The sequence below is a fragment of the Aedes albopictus genome, chromosome 2 (assembly GCF_035046485.1).
Source record: "Aedes albopictus strain Foshan chromosome 2, AalbF5, whole genome shotgun sequence".
Classification (NCBI taxonomy): Eukaryota; Metazoa; Arthropoda; class Insecta; order Diptera; family Culicidae; genus Aedes; species Aedes albopictus.
Genome location: NC_085137.1, coordinates 456,333,787 through 456,351,432, shown reverse-complemented (window position 1 = coordinate 456,351,432; position 17,646 = coordinate 456,333,787). Strand labels below are relative to the sequence as shown.

General features: G+C 39.6%; 1 protein-coding gene across 4 annotated transcripts; it reads left to right on the top strand.

The window, feature by feature from the left end:
• Positions 1-1,292: 1,292 nt before the first annotated feature.
• Positions 1,293-17,437, top strand: LOC109418985 (PXMP2/4 family protein 3). Of its 4 annotated transcripts, none has more exons than XM_019693212.3 (5): positions 1,293-1,572; positions 1,935-1,995; positions 2,239-2,371; positions 15,136-15,511; positions 16,344-17,437. In XM_019693212.3, exons 3-5 carry the CDS (start codon positions 2,283-2,285, stop codon positions 16,455-16,457), a joined length of 579 nt encoding a protein of 192 aa, XP_019548757.1. In that variant the 5' UTR covers positions 1,293-1,572; positions 1,935-1,995; positions 2,239-2,282; the 3' UTR covers positions 16,458-17,437. The 4 variants fall into 4 exon arrangements, with proteins under 4 accessions (XP_019548757.1, XP_029709796.1, XP_019548759.1 ...); XM_029853936.2 differs by having other exon boundaries at positions 1,649-1,995; XM_019693214.3 differs by lacking the exon at positions 1,935-1,995.
• The last annotated feature ends 209 nt before the right edge of the window (positions 17,438-17,646 follow it).

Sequence of the window (17,646 nt, the reverse complement as noted above, 5' to 3'; positions counted from 1 at the left end):
AGCGGCAAGTACTTTAATTATTCAATTTTAAAAGTGATAATTCCAGTTCCACATGCATTGCGTCACGGTATCCATAACCTAATTATATTTAATCGTTTAATTTGGGGATGCCGTAAAACTGTTATTTAACAACTGCGAAAAGGCTGAAAAAGCGCCTTCTCAAGATGTTATTCAGTTAGTGGTTACTTAGGAGCCGAGAAAAGAGCTATGACTAGGTGGCATAGAAGCTGATCGCACAGCATGTACAAGTGGATTAAGTTCGCCGGATTAATTGGTATAGGGCTTGCATTGAAGCTTCCGTCCATATGTACAACACAGTAACTCAGCATCAAGCCGTATTGAGAACGCTTTGTTGACGTTTACATTCGCAATAAATGTTAGTTGGGAAATTCGGAAAAAAATCTCGAAACAAAATCTCTGATGGATTTTCTAAAGAAAACCCTGGAGGAATTTTTGCAGAAACTCATACACAACTCTTTGTGAAACTTCTGGAATAGTGGCCTAGTGGAATTTCTGAAGAAATTGGATTTTTTTTTGGGAAGTTCTGGCGAAATTCTTGAAAGAATTTCCAAAGTAGCCCCAGTACAAAGTTTTGAAGGAACTTTTGAAACTTTTTCTAAAAAACTCTGGAATAGTGTCTGAAGACATCGCTTAAAGTTTTATTAAGGTGAATCGGGACGCTGTGTTATTTTTCCTATCTTCCCTCTCTTTCTAACAATTTGCCTCGCGATTTTGAAGATGGTAATCTCGATTTCTATCGCACAGATGAGGCTGAAAAACAATCAGCATATGCACTGCAAGTGAGCATACACAATGATAGATTTTTGTTCCATTATATGAAGTAAAATCCGAGATTACCATCTTAGTAGAAACAGAGCAATGGCGGATATTTCCTCGACCGTCCCGTCCGCCCTTAAAGGAATATCTGGAGAAATTTTTGATTAAATGTCTGCATACGCTTGGCGCTGGAGTTACGTTACTTTATAGCTAACAAAGCATCAAGAGTAAGGTCGCATATCATTTATGAAAACTGAAGTAATTCCGTTTTAAATTTTATATCCTCTAATATCGTCTTAGAAACGATTTTACTGAAGTGTGATAACGTTTACCATTGGCGTGCGATATAGGCGACATGCAGGGGTAACTGAAGATAGCCTTCTCACTGAATTTCTTCTCATTCCCCAACTTCTCACTCAAAATCCCAATATCGATGAAGATATGCTATACGATACATGTTACTTCTATCATGCGACTTTGTCGCCTTCTCGATAGACATCTTCCAGCTCGAGTTTTTCACTGCTGTCAGCTCGGGGATGGCAGTCCAACATACACGAGCAGAGCATTCCTCGTACGCATTTTGACGCAGTACTCACTACTTACTGCTGCTGTTGCTGCCACTACTGGATGGCACTATAAGGCAAACACAGAGGGGCAGAAAAATTCATTAACAGTTAGAGAGTTGCTAGGTTTTAGGTCAATCACAATCACGCGTTTTTAGTAAGTACCTCCCTCCGCACACGTTGGTTCAGCGATTGGATATCGAGAAGATACGAAGCAAGGGGCTTGGCAGCAGTAAGTATATTGCAATTCTGCATTAAGTGTGCAATGTGCATTGCAGGTAAGATGAGTTGTGTTCGATCCTGCTTAGGTTTCCATGGGAGAGTGGGCCTAGTGGTGCGCTGAAGCCCCTAAATGGCAATGCAGAAGTCGCTGCAGTGGACCTGTTTGAAGCTACCAGAAGAGCAGCAATAGCTTTCTCCTGTTTACACTGTTATCACTCATCCGTCATATCTGATTGTGCGTTATCAGGAGTGGACTTACATATATTGTGTACTTTATTTTTCTGCTTTTATAAATACCCCGACTGGTGTCATTTGCGAATAACACGAATACTGTCATACGCTGACCGACTCGAATCCCAATAACATCCACAGTCAAAAGCTAAGCCAGTGGGCCTCCAGATAAGCGACTTAGTAAGCAGACATTTTTAATTAGGTAATTGGCTCATTATACTCTCTCTCGAGTGCAGTTCATCAACGGCACTCGGACTCGGCGGCCAAGTGTGACCGAATCTACCGCGTTTAACCCTGTTCCAAGTGTGTGCAATATAGTAGAGAGAGAGAGACGAACGAAACTAAAATTCTTAATCTCTTGATCCCCATAACTACCGCATTATCAACGCCTCGGATTACGTGCTTATACTTCGCATCTCGCACTACTCGGAATACTGCGCCAAAGGAATTGAACGGAGAGGATCACCGATCACAATCCAGTGGTGAAAGATGTCGCTGTCGAAACCGTTCTACAGTTTGCTCGGAGCGTACTTTGAACAGCTGTTCAATCACCCGGTCCGGACCAAGTCCATCACCAGGTAAGTGAAGTCCTTGATGAATTTTAGTCTTTTGGCCTCCCGTCGAAGGTCCTATCAATTGTATTGCCTTTCTGCACCACATCGATTGCATATCAGTGGCGCGTATCGCGATATCGTCGTTTGCCTCTTATTTGGAAACCTGGAATTCGCACCCGGTTAGATGATGAGATACCAATTTTGGTGCTCTCAGTCAAGTCAGTCAACCCCGGTGTTGCATTGCAGAAAAGTAGATGGAAAACAGCATTTTGATGAACTCAGCGCATCTTGCAGTAGAGCTCGCTTATAGCATGGATGGATGGTGGCTGCACAAAATGACTGTATACAGTCTGCTATAGCAGCCAGCGGTCAGGGTCAAATAGTTAATCGTCCAAAAAATATGCAACTCTAGGCTGAAGCTGACGAAAGCATGACACGGGGAAACAGAAATTATTATATGTTTTTGTTGGGCAAATAATGAAGCTTGAATGATCAGTGTATACATGAATGAGTTGCTGGTATATCGAGGTAATATTTACATCGTAGCATTTATAATCTAATGCTTCAATAATTTATTTTGTTGCACTGGTTACAGTTTAATTTTTCATACTTAAGAATACCACAGTGGTCTGATATAATCACATAACAAAACAAAGCATAGCATAGGCGCTAGCTCACATCGTTTGGCTATATGTACAGTGTTCAACTTCAGGTGTTTTAAAAAATCTATCATCTAATGTAACAAAATAATAATTGGAATAAATAATACTTTTTTATACATGATAGTGTTGAACAAATAGAGAAACATCGTTGCTTTGCAAATAAACTTTCCATTGTATACGTGGTCACGCACTTTTAATCGCTAGAGAAGGGTAGGGATGTTAGATTAACGTCTAACAAAAAAAAAAGAGATTGTGGTATGAGAAGCTGTACTCGACAGTATAGAGCACAGTTGATATTCAATGAATAATTTACAGATTTGTTATTTGTACTCACCTGAATATTATTTATTTACTGAAACAGAGCAATATGTTAAGGCGAAGATCCTCCTGAAATGAAATGTTTATTAGTGATGGAAAATAAAACACAAGGAAAATAAAAACAAGGCAAATAAAAATAATGGGGAAATTCACTAAACTGCTTAAATAACTGCGTAAGCCATGGTGGTTATCTGATTTTTGAAATACTTCACGATAATGAGAATTCAATAGTCGAAGATTGCCTTGGTGATCGCGATGTTTAGTCAGGATTATATATAATCAGCGGTTTACGCTGTTTATCAAAAGTTGAACCTGGAATTCATTTTCATTAAAAGTAATCGAGTAGCCAAACACCAAAATCAAATCTTGATATGCTGCCGTAATTCTGCAAAGTGATCTCTCTCTCTCTTCTTGGCGTAACGTCCTCATTGGGACAAAGCCTGCTTCTCAGCTTAGTGTTCTATGAGCACTTCCACAGTTATTAACTGAGAGCTTCCTCTGCCAATGACCATTTTGCATGTGTATATCGTGTGGCAGGCACGAAGATACTCTATGCCCAAGGAAGTCAAGGAAATTTCCTTTACGAAAAGATCCTGGACCGACCGGGAATCGAACCCGTCACCCTCAGCATGGTCATGCTGAATACCCGTGCGTTTATCGCCTCGGCTATATGGGCAAAGTGATGTAAGCGCCATTAAAAATTTCGACATTGTTTGGTATATTATAAATAATATCTGTTCTGTTGTAAAAATATCACTGTGATATACACTCCCGTTCAAAAGTTTGGGGTCACCCCCTCAAAAACATGTCATTTTTTAAGGCCCATATCTCCGCCAATTTGTGTCCGATTTCAAAACCCTAGGTTTCATTCAACAGATAATAAGTCAAAGAAACTTTGAGCGTGATTTAAAAGAAACTTTTTCAAAAAATTTTGTCTGTAAACTTAACCCAAAGTTGCCAAATTTTCTAAAAAATGAATATAAACTTACGGCAGTGTCGCTGAAAGTTGGGTCGACCAAATTTTAAGATGAGAGCGGTAATATGACCCATTTTCTATTAGCTTTCAACTGCTTTTTACAGAACTTAGCTAAAAACATCTAGAAAAAAAGTTATTAAGTAAATTAATCCTTGATGTCATCGACCAAAAGTTTGGGGTCACCCCTCAAAATGCTGTATCGGCCAAAAGTTTGGGGTCACTATCGTTAAACATGGAAAAGTGATTTGTTGATATCTTTGTCATCTTTCATTCAAATTTAATTCTTCTTGGCTTTTTTGAAACAAAATGAATGATACTTACTGCATAGACATTGAACCACACATATTTATTGAAATTTACATACTAAAACTTAACGTAAAGTTGCCTCATTTTTTTGAAGCTTGGTAAAATGTGCTAACTTTACATAACATTTTTATATACAAATATCGTTAAATACGTTAAGTTGAAGACATCAAACGTAAATTTAGTTAATTATCTTTGAAATGAGCCAAAAATAATTAAAATTGAACTATAGATGACGAAGATATCACCAAATCACTTTTCCATGTTTTACGAAAGTGACCCCAAACTTTTGGCCGATACAGCATTTTGAGGGGTGACCCCAAACTTTTGGTCGATGACATCAAGGATTAATTTACTTAATAACTTTTTTTCTAGATTTTTTAGCTAAGTTCTGTAAAAAGCAGTTGAAAGCTTATAGAAAATGGGTCATATTACCGCTCTCATCTTAAAATTTGGTCGACGCAACTTCCAGCGACACTGCCGTAAATTTATATTCCTTTTTTAGAAAATTTGGCAACTTTGGGTTAAGTTTACATACAAAATTTTATGAAAAAGTTTTTTTTTTAATTATGTTCAAAGTTTCTTTGACTTATTATCTTTTGAATTAAACCTAGGGTTTTGAAATCGGACGCAAATTGGCGGAGATATGGGCCTAAAAAAATGACATGTTTTTGAGGGGGTGACCCCAAACTTTTGAACGGGAGTGTACCTGCTGTATATATTAGAATGCAAGATCTAGTCGTAATCTATCATCTATGGAAAGAAACTTAGAGGATGACCAAGAGTTTTATGCAAAATAACCAAAAAATGGGCCAAAACTATCAATGTCGCTTACGTCGCTTTGCAGAATTACGGCAGTATGGTAGATCTTACGCTGCAAAGCTAAGAACAAAGTTGAACATTATCAAGGTTCGCTTGCTGGAGTTTATGCAGTAGTTTATCCAGGAATGCCTGCCGAGGTTTCTCCCCAAAGTTTTTGAAATTCTTGCAGAGATTTACATGTATCTTTTGTGTTTCCCCCAAGATCACCCTCAAAAGATTATCCGGAGTGATTCCGGCAATGATCTAGGAATTTTTAGGAAAATACCTCTACGAATACATCATTCTGAAAATTCTACAGATAATTCGGAATACTGCTGATAGATTATAATGAATGGAATTCCTGGACATAAATTTGCTCTTCCTTCGAAAGTTGAATGTGTGTATCTCCATTAGATCGGCAATGGAAATGTTAGAGGAATTATTACACATTTTTTTCGCTGAAATATTTTGAAAAGTTTTCATCAGTCATCTCCCGATGCTTGCCATGCATTCTTAAAAATTCCTCTAGTTTTTTACAGAAATTCTGTCAAAGAATTTTATCCAGCAATTTGTTTTTCTACTGATAATTCTACAGACATTTTTCATTAAAGAATTCAGGCATTTCAAAAGTAATCCCCCGAAAATTTTAGAGATGATCCATAAGAATTAGTAGAGATCATTGGTTGAATCTGAGAATGCACCCTGAACAAAAACTAGGTTCGTGTCAGTGGTCCAAACTTGGAAAAGATCGGTCTATTCTACACGAAGTAAGAAAGATTATAGAAAAAGATATAATTCAATTCTGGCGCTCGATTTGAAAAGGTCGTAAGTTGGCTATGATTCCTATGCAGATACGACCTATTCAAATCGAACTCCAGAATTATCCGATAGCCAACTTTGAGCTGTTATTGCAGAATTTTAGAAAATTTTCCACTCTGTGGTAGCCGCCGCAGCTGTCAAAGTCCTACCGCAGCCATGAAAATCATCGTATCATTGCAAAGTTTGGCCATATCAAAGCATGCGCTTGAACAGTCAAATGTTCTGAAAAGCAACAACAAATATTGTGCGTTTAGCACTAAATTGATTTCCGAAAAAACTTCATTGACTTCCGCTGCCTTTCCTATGCATTAAACGTAACGTCGGAAGTAGTGCGCTGTACAGTAAATCTGGTTTTCTATACAGCGCACTACTTCCGACGTAATGTTTAACGCATAGGAAAGGCAGCGGAAGTCAATGAAGTTTTTTCATCAAATGATCATCGGCTCGATCCAAGGTATCCTTGGACTGATTGAAGATACCTTGGTAAAAAGCATCAGTCTGACAGCTGCGGTAGCTTTTCAATCTTCCATAAAGCGGAAAATTCTCTCTAAATTAGCAATATATCTCCGGATTCAATAAACCGAATGCTATGAAATTTTGAGCATTTAAGTCTGATATAATGGGCTTTGAAAAACGTTCGACTACCGATAATACCGATCTCAATTTTTAGCCTAAGTTACCAGGCGAATTACTTTTTTCACAAGCGTCGGATCACTTTGCGGTTTTCGGCATGTCCTAGGCTATACTTTAACGTCATTAGTTACGTGGTATTAGACAAAAGACAACTTATGAGTAAAATGCAAAAAAGTACGTTTGCCCATACCAACTTCCGTACAAATTTCAATCGCAATGCGGAATAGGGTAATTCATGTATTTTGAACAGGCTGAGGACAACGTTGGAAAAATCGTCCCCTAGCTTCCTTAGAAAGCAATTAATTGTTTTACAAAGTCACTAATACGCTTATACAGGTATACCTCGATTTAGTGGACATTTCTATTTTCGAAATGTCTAAAAAATCGAATTTTACATCAAATCTAAGCCAATTTTTTAATTTCACTTTTTTATTAAATTGTATTTCAAAATGCACCAAAACATATAAAAACTGTTGGAAAACTGAGTTTTCGATAAAAGGCTCGGAGTTTTGGCGTATATTAGTAATACTCAAGTTCCGAAAATCATTCAAGGATTCTTTTGAAAATGTCTCCGAGGATTTATTTGCCTAGGAATTCCTCCAGGGATTCCCTTCTCAAGGGGCTCCTCGGAAATTTAGAGATTCGTGACAAGAACTTGATAGAGTGTAGTTACTGGTTGTGCTGTATTTGCCGAACGATCTTTCTGTGTGAATAGTGTAAGCTTGTACCGCTATCTACTCGGTGTTAAATAAAAGTAAGTGAACCCCTAGGTGAACCCAGAATTTTCCACTTTAACACGACGGTCTCCAAAGAAAACTTTTCAAATCAAAGCATCGTGTTGTTATTTCAAAAAATCGTTCATGCTGTCCTCCAGATGTGTCACAAAGAATTCTTTTAATAAATCTTGCATGAATTGCTTCACCAATTCGTTCATGATTTTTCACAAATCATTTCAGAGATTTCACCCAGGGATTACATCAGAAAATCTTCTGCATATTCATTCAGAATTTTCTTTAGGCATTTATTTGGAGAAGCTATTGTAGATATCTACCAAAAATTTCTTCAGAAATTCTGTTAAAAAATCTTTCTAAAAAATCTTTTGGAAATTTGTCCGAGTATTCGGCCAAAAAATCGCTCACGGATTCTTTAAAAAAATCTTCCATGGATTCAGCCAAGGGCTGAAAGTCTCTTTAATAAAGACAAATCAATCAATCAATCAATCAATCAATCCATGGATTCACTTTGAAATTTTCTTCGCGGGTTTGTTTAAAAATTCCTTCTATTCTACAAATTCCACAAAGAATTCTTTCAAAGTATCTTGAATGATTTATTTCTGAAATTTCTTCATTTTTCTTTTCCAAAAAATATCCTTGAATTTGAACAGAAGTTCCTCCAGCAAAAACTATTCGAAAGTTTTTCAGAAAATGTTTCAAATGTTTCTTCATTTTGTTATTTTGAAAATTCTTTCAAATATTTTACCTAAAATTCCCACAGCAACTTCCAATTTCTCCAGAAATTCGTGCAAAATCCAATTTAAAAAAAACTTAGTTCCTGTCGGAAAATCTCCCTGGGATTTCTTTAGAAATTCCTCCAGGGACAGTTTAAAAAAAATGGGGAACCCATTCGAGATTTTTTTGCAGGAACCCCTACAGTAACTCCCATAGGGATCCCTTCATAAGTTTTTCGAGAGACTCTCCCATAGATTTTATTATAAATTCCCAGATTTTCATCCAGAGATTTCTTTACAAATTTTTCAAAAAAATACTTAAAAAAAACTTCCACAGAGTTTTCGATAAATCTTTCATGGACCCTTGCTGAAGTCCATCCTAGTATTCTTTTAAAAATCTATCACGTGTGCCTGAAAAATCACCCATTTTTTCAGGGACTCCTTTGGAAACTCCTCGTAGATTTTCTTCAAAAATCATCCAGGAAATCATAAAGAAATTCAGTCAGAAATTCTCTCACAAAATCTTCTAGGGATTCCTTTAGGCTTTATAATGTCCCCCAGACATTTATCTAAGAACTCCTTAATAAAGTCTTGCACTCGAAAATGTTGCATGGATTCCTTTCAAAAAATCTTGCATAGATTGTTCCTGAAATTCATTATTGAATTTCTTCAGATTATTTTTTTCATTGAGATTCCCCCAGACATTCTTCAAAGCATTAATCTAGAAAACCTTCTATGTACTCTCTCAAAAATACTCCATGGATTTTTTTTAATGACTCACGGATACATTGAGAATCAGAAATTCAGAATTCCTTCAAAATTGTCACTTCTTCTAAATAATTTTCTCCAAGGATTGTTTTGGAAATTCTACAAGAGGTGATAATCTCAGCACAAGTTGTCTTCACATTCCTTTCAATAACACTGCGCAACATTTTTTTGTCTCAAGAGCAAACTTATGTGTCTCCGAAGGATTTTGGGCCGCTGAATCCGAATCCGGGCTCAGATTTGCTCTAACACGTCACAATTTTGAGCTATACCCTAATTTATAGGGCAAATTATGCGATTTTGGGCTTTTTTGACTGCAAGCCATTAAGCTTGGAAATATTTTTTTAAGCAATCAAAAGGTTAATTGGTCAATTAACATCTAAATTAACGACTCATGCAAAATATTTCGATTTACCTAATCAAAATTGATAGATTTAAGCTATTTATGTTAGTTTGAAAACTTGCATGCAACTTTTGGAGGATGACTTGTATGGGAAATATCGTACCTAACATAAATCGCTTAAAACTATCAAATTCGATTTGGTAAAACGAAATATTTTGCATGAGTCGTTAATTTAGATGTTAATTGACCAATTAACCTTTTGATTGCTTAAAAAAATATTACCTTGCTTAATGGCTTGCAGTTAAAAAAGCCCAAAATCGCATATTTTGCCCTATAAATTGAGGTATAGCTCAAAATTGTGACGTGTTAGAGCTAATCTGAGCCCGGATTCGGATTCAGCGGCCCAAAATCCTTCGGAGACACATAAGTTTGCTCTTGAGACAGACAAAAAGTTATTTTTTGTTACGCTGTGTAATCCTTCAAGACATTTGTCTTTTAGAAATTGCTCCAAGAATTTTTGAGAAAGTACTAGAAATTCCTTCAAGGATTCCTTCGGAAATGTTTCCACAGATTCTTTCATAGGTTCTTATAAAGATTCCTATGGAAAGGCAGGAAGTCATTCTTGCAGAGATTCCTGCAGACATTCACACAGAGATTTCATTAGAGATTCCGCCGGGTTTCCCTTTTTAAATTTTCCCAGAAATCCCCCAGGTTTCTTTTTCAATTTCTCAAACGGTTTTGTTAGGTATTTTACCAGGGGTTTCCAGATGTTTCTTCAGGTATTCCTTTAGCTTCTTTTTCAGAAATTCATTTAAAATCTTATTCGGATTTTTAAAATTCCTTCTGAAATTTCTTTAGTGATACTTTCAGAAATATATTAAAAAACTTCTTCAATATTCCTAGAATTACTTCACAAATTTCAGTAGGGATTTCTTCAAAAGTTTTTTTCAGAGATTCCTCCAGGGAATGAACAACTGTTCCAGTTTACTAGTGAAAGGGCACTGAAATCGGGGAACCTTGACTAATTAGCTCTGATTTTACCATTACAGCCCTGGAAATATTTTATCACACATCTTGTCAGTAAGTTATCGAAGCATTACAATGAACAAAAATCTCGGTGAGGATGTCGTAAGAAATGTTGGAAGAAGTTTGTTAGAAAGCTTTGAGGAAAGTATGGCGAATGGATAGTTTGCATGCATCCGCCAAAAATGTTGTCATTTCTAAGGGATCTGTAAAAAATATCGGCAGAAAATCACCACATATACTCCGCTTATCGTGATCATCGATAAAGCGAGAGATATTCATAAAAATGAATTCAGATAGGGAGATTAAGGTAAATATATTAAACTAAGTATGCCATGAGGCATGCTTTGGCGCTATTATGGGTGCTTCACAAAGCAATTTATTGATATGCATTGCTCCGCGTTTCGAAAGGTTGAAACCCCTGCATTATATGTCACCATAATACAAACTACAAGTTTGGATGTAGTCCAAACTACAAACTGATTGGATATTAAAAATTTTAAAATAAAAAAATGTACATAAAATCGAGGTAAAATGTACATAAAATCGAGGGTCTATATAATCGAGGGTTCACTAAATCGAGGTATACCTGTAATATGATTGTACTTTGCGTTCCTGGTGACAAAAACCTTAACGAAAGCATTTTAAGCTAAGAAAATCACAATTTCCAATCGCCTGTTAGAATAGCACCGAATAGGTATATGTTTTGGACACCCTCAGGCATAGGGTGGGGCGGGGCAAGATGGGTCACCTAAGGATGGATCACCATAACTTTGTAAATACAAATCGTATTGGTTTGTATTCGTCCGCTACTCTTCAATACACTAGTTAGCTATGCTAAAAGTCGATAAAAAGATCATTAAACACAAAATATGATGTTAAACAAGCAGTTTTAAAAAGTGATCGATTTTGCGCCGTGAAAAAAGGGCGGGGCAAGATGAGTCACCTTTTATGTAATTCACATTTTCTCAACGAAAAACGTCAAAATATAATATTTGTTCCGCATTCATATATGCTCCATATCCATACTGAGTAAACAAGAGCTACTAGTAAACATTTTATACATTTATTTGGAATATAAAAAAACTTTACGATTCGAGTGGTCCTCAGGCGACTTGAAAATCGATGTTTTCATTAAAAAATTATCATAATTTTATGTTATAATTTTAAGCGTTCATTCCGCTTGGTTGAAGTCAGTTATGAGATAGTCTTGTAATAAAAAATAAATAACTTTTGAATGCTCCAAAAATACGATCAAAATTGATGGTGACCCATCTTGCCCCGCGGCCGTTTATATGGAGATTATATGGGATGTATCGCATAAGAAAAATGGCTAAAAACCATTTTATTTTTCATTTTCAATGAGAGTGAATAATTTTTCAATCAATGCCCCAAACTTTTGTATATTCATGCTGGTCATCTAACAAAATTATTAACATAATCAAAACATGAGTAATGCGTCCGAAAATGGTACTGACCCATCTTGCCCCGCGACCCATCTTGCCCCGCCCCACCCTATATAATTTGGACAGTGCAATTATCTCAATGTTTAGCCATGAATGGAAGTACCATATATTAACAAATATTTTCATGCAAATAATCAAATGTCTCCGCTTAACAGGCATCTATTTGTATAACTATTACAGAATACGCCTCTAAGTATCCAATCGCACAGCATCCCCATGTAGTTCGTCAGATGACTAACATATATTTACAGTAGAAAACTTGTAATGTATTTTGGACACCACTGTGAAGTGTATGTCGTCTTGCATACCTGTGCATTTGAGGGGTTTTAGTGAAACAATTTACATTTTCGATAATTTTGATGTAAATTCTTAATTGTTAAGCTTATTTTCAACGTAAGTCATCAGAATAGGGTTGATCAAATAATCAATAATGAGAAGTGTCCACTTTTATTAGCTCTCCGGAAAAAGACATACATCGCCGTGCATGTCCAAATTACGTACATACATACATACATACATTTTTTGTTCAACATCATTAAGACAAGACATAATCAACAATAGTACGCCACAATACTCGGTTTGTGGCTGCCGCTCTCCATCCTCGGTCGCGCCCAATGCTCGCCAGGTCACGCTCCACCTGGTCCGCCCATAGTGCTCTCTGCGCTCCACGCATTCTTGTGCCCACCGGATCAGTTGCAAACACCAGCTTTGCAAGGTTGTTGTCCGACATTCTTGCAACATGTCCTGCCCACCGTATCCTTCCGGCTTTGACCACCTTCTGGACGCTGGGTTCGCCGTAAAGTGCAGCGAGCTCGTGGTTCATCCTTCTCCGCCACACACCGTTCTCCTGCACACGCCGAAGATCGTCGCTCGAAAACTCCGAGTGCTTGCAGGTCCTCGTCGAGCATGGTCCATGTCTCGTGTCCGTAGAGGATCACCGGTCCTATTAGCGTTTTGTACATGGTGCATTTGGTGCGTGGGTGAATCTTTTTCGACCGTTTCTTCTGGAGCCCGTAGTAGGCCCGACTTCCGCTGATGATGCGCTTCTGAATTTCACGGCTCACGGTGTTATCAGCCGTCAGTAAGGATCCGAGGTACACGAATTCCTCCACCACCTCGAAAGTATCCCCGTCTATCGTAACATTACTACTCAGACGCATCCGGTCGTTTTCGGTTCCGCCTACCAGCATGAACATTGTTTTTTGAGGCATTCACCACCAGTCCTTTGCTGCTTCGCGTTTCAGGCGGGTGTACAGCTCTGCCACCGTTCCAAATGTACTGGCAATAATGTCCATGTCGTCCGCAAAGCACACATATTGTCCGGATTTTGTGAAAATCGTTCCCCGGCTGTTGAGCCCCGCTCATAGCATCACACCTTCCAGAGCGATGTTGAGTTCATCACCTTGTCGCAGTCCCCAGCGAGTTTACCCGAAACCCTTACGCAGTTATGCACACCGTCCATCGTTGCTTTAATCAGTCTAGTCAGCTTCCCAGGAAAGCCGTTTTCGTCCGTGATTCTCCATAGCTCTGCGCGGTCAATACTGTCGTATGCCGCTTTGAAGTCGATGAACAGGTGATGCGTTGGAACCTGGTATTCACGGCATTTCTGGAGGATTTGCCGTACGGTAAAGATCTGGTCTGTTGTCGACCGGACGTCGATGAAGCCGGCTTGATAACTTCCCACGAACTCGTTTGTTTTAGGTGACAGACGACGGAAAATGACCTGGGATAGCACTTTGTAGGCAGCATTCAAAATAGTGATCGCCCTGAAGTTCTCACATTCCAAATGGTCGCCTTTCTTGTGAATGGGGCAGATAACCCCTTCCTTCCACTCCTCCGGTAGCTGTTCGGTTTCCCAGATCCTGACTATCAGCCGGTGCAGACAGGTGGCCAACTTTTCTGGGCCCATCTTGATGAGTTCAGCAGCGATACCATCCTTACCAGCTGCTTTGTTGGTTTTGAGCTGGTGAATGGTATCCTTAACTTCCCTCAGCTTGGGAGTCGGTTCATTTCCGTCCTCTACTGCACTGGTATCGTCGTTTCCTCCATTACCGTGGTCTCCCGTGCCCACATTCTCCACGCCATTCAGGTGCTGATCGAAGTGCTGCTTCCGCCTTTCGATCACCTCACGCCCGTCCGTCAAGAGGCCTCCGTCCTTATCCCTGCACATTTTGACTCGCGGCATGAAGCCGTTGTGGGATGCGTTGAGCTTCTGGTAGAACTTCCGTGTTTCTTGGGAACGGCACAGCAGTTCCATTTCTTCGTACTCCGCTTTTTCCAGGCGGCGCTTTTTCTCCCGAAAGAGGCGGGTCTGCTGTTTCCGCTTCTGTTTGTAACGTTCCACGTTCTGACGGGTCCCTTGCTGCAGCATTACCGCCCGCGCTCTCTTCCAAAACTGTTCTGAACTTTTCGTCGAACCATTCGTTACGTCGATTCCGTTCCGCGTACCCGATGGTGCTCTCGGATGCGTCGTTGATGTCTGCTTTCACTGTATCCCAGCAGTCCTCTAGAGAGCCCTCATCGAGCTCGCCCTCGTCTGGCAACACGGCCTCGAGATTCTGCGCGTATGTCGAGGCGACATCCGGTTGTTTTAGTCGCTCTAGGTTGTGCTGTTGCGGTCGCCGGTACCGTACATTGTTGATAACGGAAAGTTTTGGGCGCAGTTTAACCATCACCAGACAGTGGTCGGAGTCGATGTTGGCACCTCGATAGGTTTCAGGGGCTTTTCAAGGGGTTTTAAGAGCGTTTCTGGATGTTTAGGTATTTTAGAGGGTTAAAGGGGGTTTTAAGGACGTTGCCTAAATCCAACGGAAATCCTTTTGGAACCCTCCTGAAATTGCAAAGCCTTGATACGCCTCTGAAACATACGTGAAACACCTACCCTGCGAAATTGAATGATTTCTATATAAGCTTGTTCTAGGCTAAATTGTATTATGCAGATTGACATATTTGAAAGACGAAGGGTTACACAAATTGTATGTGCAAGCGTAGTCAATCCTCAAAGATGTTTTTGCATCCAAACGCTGACTTTGGCTTCTCTTGGAAATTATTATCTAAAGACACGAATGCATAACCGTGCAATCTTTCATTCGAAATGCCTTATCACTTCACCGTTGGGTACAATCCCACTGATAGCGTCGCATGGTGCCATAAAACAAACAAAATATTACCCCCCGTGTCCAGTCGAGATTAGTTCCAAATTTTCACATCATATTTACGTTTTTTTTTTCAGCTGTGTCATCGCCACCTCGGCCAACTACTGCTCCCAGAAAATCGCCGGCACGAAAAAAGTAAACTCCGACACACTGGTCGCCTATGGCCTGTTTGGGTTGATCTTCACCGGACCGCTGTCGCACGTGTTCTACCAATGGCTCGAACGGATCACAAACGATCACCGCTTCAAGCAGCTGTTGATGCTGCTGGGTGAACGGGCCATTTTTGCACCGGCCATCACCGCCCTGTCGCTCTACTTCATCACCCGCTTCGAGGGCAAAAGCCACGAGGATGGCGTCAGCAACCTGAACGACCTGTACAAGCTGATCCTGGTCAACAATTGGAAGTACCTCACGCTGCCGGTGCTGATCAACTTCCGGTTTGTGCCTCCGATGGTGAGTATTCCGGGGGGTGTGGGTTGAATCTACTTCGCATGAATGCTGTACTGTACTGATCCAAACTCTCCATTAGTCGTCTTGAATGTCAACTGTCCCGCTCAAAATCCTTCCTTCCTTCTGTAGCTGTTTGATTCTCAGATCCTGAGTATCAACCGATGCAGGTATCATTCTTGCCAGCTGCTTTGTTGGTTTTTAACTCGTGAATTACATTCTTAATAATAACATCCCTCAGCGTGAGAGTTGGACCATGTTCGTCCTCCGCTGCACTGACATTCAGATGTTCATCGAAGTATTGCTTCCATCTTTCAATCCCCTCACGTGTTCTTTGGAGACAGGTCTGCTGCCTCTGCTTCTGTCTATACATCTCCACATTCCCAGCTAACACGGAACCCTATAAGATGATGAATAGGATGCTGAAGTAGAGTTCATAATCGTACATGCTTTCATTAACCCGCGTGTAAAGTGTACACATAAAGCATCCACTGTGGCATCATATTCGGTCGTGTGTTAGCTAGCTGGAATTCTGCCGGGTTCTATGCTGCAGCATTGTTGTCACGCTGCGTTCTTCTCCTCCAAAATCGATATGTAATCTTCGTTGAACCATTCGTTATATTGGTATCGTTCCACGCACTCTAGGTTGTTCTCTTCGGAATCGCCTTGGCTGCTTTTACTGTACTCCAGTAGTTATCTAGAGGAGGTACGCCGAGCAAGGCATTATCAAATAAGTAATATCGAACGAGCTCACCAATAGTCTAACCGCTTCAATTATACTAAGCCAGTCTAAATTTTAGTGATCGTAACTATATCTCTTTTGTTTTTCATTCCCCAGCTACGCGTGCTTGTCGCCAATATCATCGGATTCTGCTGGATCGTCTTCCTGTCGGCCAAGCGCCGAAAGGCCGAGCTCATGCGCCGCCAGGCGGAGGAACAGCGAAACTCCTGAGTGACGGAGAACGTCTCGTTCTGGCCGTTCGCCGTGCTGACGGGGAAACGCTGGAACGACGACGACGATGTTGACAACTACGTAGCACCGGAGAAGCCCACGTCGTACGAGAAGCTGGCCGGAGGCATATCAACGTAGAGGTACACACACAACCACACGCATTCGGAGCGAGGCAGTCGCGACAAAAAAAAAACCAAACAGCAAAACTTTTGGAAACAAAAAATCCGCAGCAATCAGTTTTTTTAATTTTAGTTATTGTTTTTTCGAAATGGAAACAGCAGCATTCCATTAATTAATAGCAAGGGACAAAACGGTTAATAGGAAATAAGTTCCGGCGATTTACAAACTTTGCAAATGTTAGTGCAAAGATGGAAACGACCCAGTAACAACAATAAAAGAAACCGAGAACAACAATTAGCAGAAATTGCATAAATAAAGCTAACAAAGTAAAGAAACAAAACAAAAACCAGCAGCCTTTTTTAAATTCGCGCATATAAACAAATAAATAAATAGGAAAACACACACAAACACTCGAAAGCTAGCAGGCGCGAGCTATCGAGATGCGCAGCATAAACAAACAACTAGGATACGTTTCAAAATGTAGACGAAACTCGTTCCAGCATTTAAAAAGAGTAAAAAAAACACAAAAAAAAACAAAAATCAAATTCGCTTCCTTGGTAAAATAATGCAATAATAATTAATCAACAGCGGGCAAAGCTGTGTGCGTGCAGTGAGAATGAAATTCCTGTTTTTAATTATTGACTATTTGGTAGCAGCAATCAGATCAGATTCTTACTGCAACATACACAAACAAACACATTGGAATAGCCAACGTGTTTGGTAATGGTTGTAGTATAAAAAAAAACAAACGCTAGGGTAAGAGGGAGTGCGCGAAAGACTTTTTTCTGTTACACATTTTTGTTCTTGGATGTAAGTTTAGTATGATTATGGGGTAAATAAAAGCATTTTATATCACACGATTTTGTGGGATTTTTATTTTTTGCAAAAGAAAGCTTGTATTGTTTAGTGGTCAACGCATTTTGGAACTGATTCGAGCCGCGAAACAAAATGTGGCGGGATATACACTGTGCCAGATAAACTTAATGTCGTTTTCGTTTTTGCGGTGGTGCTACACCGGTGTAGCACTTTTGCACCGAAAGTGTTCGTTTTTGATTTTCGTGCTACACCG

What these genes read in the sequence shown, in the direction of transcription:
- LOC109418985 (XM_019693214.3), top strand. Translation starts at nt 2,283, where the DNA reads ATGTCGCTGTCGAAACCGTTCTACAGTTTGCTCGGAGCGTACTTTGAA. An exon ending in CGGACCAAGTCCATCACCAG is followed by an intron (nt 2,372 to 15,135) that starts GTAAGTGAAGTC and finishes TTTTTTTTTCAG; the next exon opens with CTGTGTCATCGCCACCTCGG. An exon ending in TCCGGTTTGTGCCTCCGATG is followed by an intron (nt 15,512 to 16,343) that starts GTGAGTATTCCG and finishes TTCATTCCCCAG; the next exon opens with CTACGCGTGCTTGTCGCCAA.